The 5,807-nt window shown below is 45.0% G+C and overlaps 1 protein-coding gene across 4 annotated transcripts in view; it reads right to left on the bottom strand.

Moving 5' to 3' along the window:
* Positions 1-183: 183 nt before the first annotated feature.
* The window catches only part of ABCC5 (ATP binding cassette subfamily C member 5), a 92,596-nt gene continuing 86,972 nt past the window's right edge, over positions 184-5,807 (bottom strand). For all 4 annotated transcript variants that reach the window (XM_003802841.2, XM_023508650.1, XM_023508647.1 and 1 more), the window contains exons 27-30: positions 4,682-4,760; positions 3,677-3,790; positions 2,867-3,031; positions 184-1,645 (exon numbers count right to left, since the gene is read on the bottom strand). In XM_003802841.2, the coding sequence (XP_003802889.1) occupies positions 1,544-1,645; positions 2,867-3,031; positions 3,677-3,790; positions 4,682-4,760 (460 nt within the window). In that variant the 3' untranslated portion in view covers positions 184-1,543. The remainder of the gene's footprint in view (positions 1,646-2,866; positions 3,032-3,676; positions 3,791-4,681; positions 4,761-5,807) is intronic.

Here is a 5,807-nt window from a genome sequence, read left to right on the forward strand (position 1 = left end):
AAAAAAAAAAAAAAATGATTCCAGATATTTTGGGCCCCATGTCCCTTGCAACCAACCAGCTCTGCTATGAGTCCTTTCCAGAGGTAACTCCACTGCTGGAAATTCAGATCCAAGGCTCCAGTACTCCAGAGCCATTCCAGAACATCTCAGTCCCCTCCCAGAGAACTATTTTATACACCAGAGTTTTACAAAATCCAAAATAATTTTATTCACTTTTTTAGATTTTTGCTTCCACAAGGTGTTCAGCAAACATGCTAAGGCGACAGAATGTCTAGTTGGTCACGACATGCAACGCTGACCGTTCAATTGATGACAGCAGTGACCACGCCCACCTGAGCTACCGGCCCCACAGCACGAAGGGGGTTGGCGGGAACACACCGAACCACACTGCAATCAGCAACCTGAGGTAGGTCTCTTTACAGTACAAAAAACTTCTACGCCAGTGTGAGACACTGATTAGCAAGAGCTGCTTAAAGTCGCAGACTTTGGAGAGAGAGAGAGAGACTGTGTGACAACTGCAGGGAGAAAGGAAAACAGACCCACAAAACCCTGAACCCTGTCACTGAACTGTGGAGGTGTGGGAACAGGCAAATGAAAAAGAACCACCTAAAAAAGCAGCAGTTGGCTCCAGGGCTTGGAACCAACAGGTCTAGGAGCTGGAGAGCTCTGTGCAAGTGGCCAGCGTTAGGAACCTGAGGCAGTGGGACACTCTGTGAATAGACTGATTTTCGTTTAGAAACGACAGCAAAAAGAGGAAGGCAGGAAAGAAACTCCCCCTACTCCGAGGAATGTTTCTGTAATTCTTATTCCTGTTGGAGGGAGTGAAAGGGGGGCTGGGGCTTTTGCCCCGCTGCTCTCCTAACAGAAACAGGAAGTGACACCAGGACAGAAGGCAGGAGCCCTGAGAATCCACAGCGCTCTGTGCGGCCTCCAGCAGGCCCGCCCACTCCACCTGCCCAGGAGTGGCTGTGGGCAGGCAGCACAAGGGCCCCGGACAGCCCACTCTTGCCACACACCTTCCTCTGGACACCCAGAAAACCCGGCACCATGAACCCACCCGCTAGAGAAGAATGAAATGCTACCCTTCCTACGGTCTAATAGCAAAACCATGTCTCTAGTACAGCAAACTGTACAAAAATGATAGAAAGGAATATGCACTGTTATTAGCACAGTGCTTATTTTAATATAAAATAAACAGCTTACATTTTCACTGTAAATATAGGCTATGTACAGAATTTCATATAGATATAGCTACACGTATAAAGCTTCATTATAGGCCTCTGATACAATTATAATAACGGTTCCCTGAACCTTTTAGAGTGCAATTAAGAACAAAAACTAAATTTTGTTTACATGAATATGGAATAAATACAATAATCAAAATAGGACTCTCCTAAAAGTAAAACACACAAGCTGATCCTGAACTGCTGTGCGAAAGACCAAATCGGGAAAGGCAAGGTTTCGGCAGGAGGACGCGATGAGGGGCCCGCCCCAGGCAGGGAATGGCAATGCTCCAAAGAAAATGGACTTGATCAACGAGGAGTTAGCCCTTGACAGCGACCTTGTTCTCCACAGCAGCAAACATGGCATAGAACCGGGAACTGTCATTGGACAGAAGGACTGATGGGGTGTCAAACTCCACCACCTGCAAAAAAAGGAGATGAAGTCAGGATGTGACTCTCGGACAGTCAGATCGATTTAGAAGATCGACTGCTCAGGAAGGAAGGTGAGTCCCAAAGCCACCTGAAGATGAAATCAGGGGACAATTCATCTAGTCCTGCCATGCTTGTTTTTTTTTTTTTTTTTTTTTTAAAACTAACCAGGGTATAAGGGAAAGGTCCGGGAAAAGGCCTCCAGACAGCCTTCACATAAATCCCAATTCTTTCAGCTTTGAGAATGATGGAATCAATCAACAGGTTCTACAAACTGCAGGGGAGAAAAGTCAATGGCCCCAGTCAAGGGCACCTCAGATAAATACAATTGGCTCATTATTTCTGCCAATTCATTAATTTACTTTCGTCCCAGGGGCACACAAAGGAAGTATCTGTCCAACATAAATTTACTTAACATCTACTTGTGCAAAGAACCACAGTGCTAGGCACTGCCGGGAACCCAAAGATGAATGAGGCATGACTCTGCCCTTAGAGAGCTTACAGGGTTCTCCCGGGGGATAGGGTGTCACACAGCTACCATTAGATGGGGTGGAGGATCTACACGAGAGGTACAAACAAGGCTTAAGGCAGCTGAGGCAACCAGGGAGTGTCACCGAAGCTTTGGGCCATGTCTTTCTTCAGAGACAGGCATGTTGAAGGCAAGTAGATATGGGAGAGGGGAGCAAAGGGAAAGGGTGATTTAGACAGAAGGAACTGAGGAAAAGCAAGTAAAAAAGCTTGGAGGGTGTAAAACTGTCTACAGCCAATAGCACCTGTAAGGGAAGAGTGAAAAATAAAGAAGGCCAGGCTAGGGCCAGACTGTGAGAAAGTCTGGACACAGGATAAGAAGTTTGGCACCATTGCGTGATTGCAAAAAGCAAACATGTGGTGGCTGGTCTCAATATGCCTTGGGTAATTTCTGTATGTACATGAATGAATCACTAAGTACATGTGCTCTCTGACCCAAGTCTGCTTATAGCTGCAAAAGAACAAGCACTAAAGTAAAATGAAAATCCCCTAAGAATGTGCCTGATTTGATTTCTTGACTGGGAGAGCTGTATCCTTCCCAATTGCAACCTGAATAGAGTTGCTATGACTGCTTATCTGAATGCCCAGAACCACACGAAGATGGCAGTCATTCCAGCCCTGCCAGGGGCCAGTTTTACTCCCAGAAAAGGCTGCATCCTAAACCAAGGTCCTGAAGGGCTTGGTACCTGTCCCTGGGCCAGCACCATGATCCTATCAGAGCCCAGAACTGTGTGCAAGCGATGGGCAATGGTCAGCATGGTGCAGTCTGCAAATGCTTCTCGGATGGTCTCCTGAATCAGTAAGTCTGTCTCTGTGTCCATAGCAGCTGTGGCTTCATCTAAAATCAGTATCTACCGGGAAGCAGAGGAGAAAGAGAGATCTAGTAAGGTCCTTAGGCATTCTGTTTAATCTAAGTTGTACTAAAATGTGTTTCATTATTTACATTTTATACCAGGTATTGTTTTTCCACATAGGTACACACATATGTAAAAATATCCTTTAGCTTAGAATTGATATAACTTCAAACCAACATTTGCCTTGACTTCCACAAACGGCACATTTGTATAATACTAATCTAGTCAGACTCTTGCCCCTACTTACTCTGTGCCAGTGAACATGCACATTAATCTTTTTGGACCTCCTTTTTTCCTATTTGTAAAATGAGGGGCCTGGCCTGAAAGTCAGAAAGTCTCTTGCAATTTTTAACTTTTATAGGTCTGTGGTTTGCAGTACAACAACTTCTCACTGGCCAGAAACAAAAGTGCTCCTTGGATACTGAAGCCTCAAGGAAGTTAAAAATGAAATAAGCCCTCACTTCCCTACAAACATGTATGCACAGTGTCAAGGTTGATTAGAAACATGGCTGGTCATGTTCTTAAAATGCCACCAGGCTCAAAAGTCAGGAATACCTTCGGACTCTGAGCCCCTGGGAAAAGCTGCACTGTAACGCTCCCACTCTTCCCCCCGCTCCCTTGCCAGCTGCCAAGACGCCTTACCTTACAGTGGCGGAGTAAGGCTCTTGCTACACACAAGAGCTGGCGCTCCCCCACTGAGAAGTTATCCCCATTCTCCATCACTTCAGATTCAAGTTTCAGAGGTAGCTGAGCAATCTAGGGAGAAGGCAAATAGAGATTAAAGGTAAAAACCCACACTAAATATTTCAAAACTCTAGGAGCAAAAAGAAGTTTTTCCAAAACAGATGAAAGAATTACTAGCCAAGGACCTGGCTCATCTAGAAAGACATTATAGGTGTGATGATCATGTGTCCTAGGACTCCCATTTTCTAGGAAAATCCCAATTTTAAACATAATATTCTGTTAGCTTTCTACCACCAATAGCTCAGGAATTCCAATAGGAAAAGGAGTAAAGAAAATTTCCTTCTGAAGTCCAAAGCTGTACGTCTAGGGCTGTGGAACTTTTCTCTTTTTAAGCTACTGAACTTACCCTTCAAATAGATTGTTTGAGGAAGCCCAACATAAAAGAGAAAAGCTGAGTGTAGCTAGCTGAATCAGAGCAGAGGATCCTGAGCTTGACTCAGCCCAGGCATGCTGGAGACCAGTGGTACCAGGCTGCAGACTGTGGCGCTGGCAGGCGCCTGCTGAGTTACCCCGAGGGGGCTGTGATCCAGATGCATACTAAAGGTTTTCTGCAGGCTCAATAAATAATATCTCTTTTGCATATATGTGGATGTTTTAAAAGTATGTTATATTGTTATGATTAATAAGACAAAAATTAACTTCAAAATATCATGGAATTCTAAATTATCATTAATATCTTATCACAATATGGACAGCACAAGACCAGTATGACCACAGGTGGTATGGGAAGTGGGGCCGGGAGAGCTCAACTTTTCTAAGTATCTGAAAGGCATGGGAAGCCCACTCCAGAGCCTCCTCCACAGCCAAAGCGGGTGGGGATCAGTGACAGCACTGCTGTGTACTTCCAACTCCCCCTGCAATTCCAGCACGCCTTCCCCCCCCCCCCCGTGGCTCTTCACTTACACATTCTTTCATGTGTGTCCTTTCAAGGGCATCCCAAATCTGGTCTTCCGTATACTGGTTGAAGGGGTCCAAATTTGATCTAGGGAGAAACACAAGAACTTCTTAGTGGTCCAGCATTGAAACAACCAAATTGCAATGGTGCACGGGAGAAGGGGCCCTCAAAACCCTGAAGGTCACAGATGGCTCATTCCCCAACCAGCCAGAGAAGGAGGTTCTGAGAACAGGCTGGGCCTCTCTTTCTTTTCATAAAACTTGATTGAACTTTTCTTATCTTTATTTTGTAAATAACACAAGTTAGTTATAGAAATATTTTAAAATACAGATATGCAAAGCACCAATAAAATAAAAGCCAGAACATGGGTTTAATCACCTCTAATGACACAGCTTAGAAACACTGCTAACATTTTGGCACACATCCAGCTAGGCTTTTTCTATGCATGTTAGTTAAACTACATCTCTCTCTAGATGTACAAACTTAAAAAACACCCTCTCTTCTTTTTTTTTTTTTTTTTTTTTGAGACAGAGTCTCACTTTGTTGCCCTGGCTAGAGTGCCATGGTGTCATAGCTCACAGCAACCTCAAACTTGTGGGTTCAAGTGATCCTCTTGCCTCAGCCTCCTGAGGAGCTGGGACTATACATGAACACCACAAAGCTCAGCTAGTTTTTTCTATTTTTAGTAGAGACAGGGTTTCACTCTTGCTCAGGCTGGTCTCAAACTCCTGAGCTCGAGCAATCCACCCACCTTGGCCTCCCAGAGGGCTGGGGTTACAAGTGTGAGCCACAATGCTTGACCACCACTGTTGCATCTTACTCAATACTGTATCCCAACCACCAGCACACTGTCTACTATTTTTTGTGAATGTAGAAGAACCTATTCCTTCTATCTTCATTTGACTTCTTGGTAAGAGGCATTAATAAGTCACAACCTGGCTCAGCACCCATAGCTCAGTGAATAGGGCGCCAGCCACATACACCACGAGGCTGGCGGGTTCGAACCCAGCCTGGGCCTGCAGTGACAACTGCAACAAAAAATAGCAGGTGCCTGTAGTCCCAGCTACTTGGGAGGCTGAGGCAAGAGAATTGCTTAAGCCCAAAAGCTTGAGATCACTGTGAGCTGTGAGGGCA

Source organism: Otolemur garnettii, unplaced genomic scaffold, assembly GCF_000181295.1.
Source record: "Otolemur garnettii isolate 467f Iridium unplaced genomic scaffold, OtoGar3 scaffold00263, whole genome shotgun sequence".
Lineage (NCBI taxonomy): Eukaryota > Metazoa > Chordata > Mammalia > Primates > Galagidae > Otolemur > Otolemur garnettii.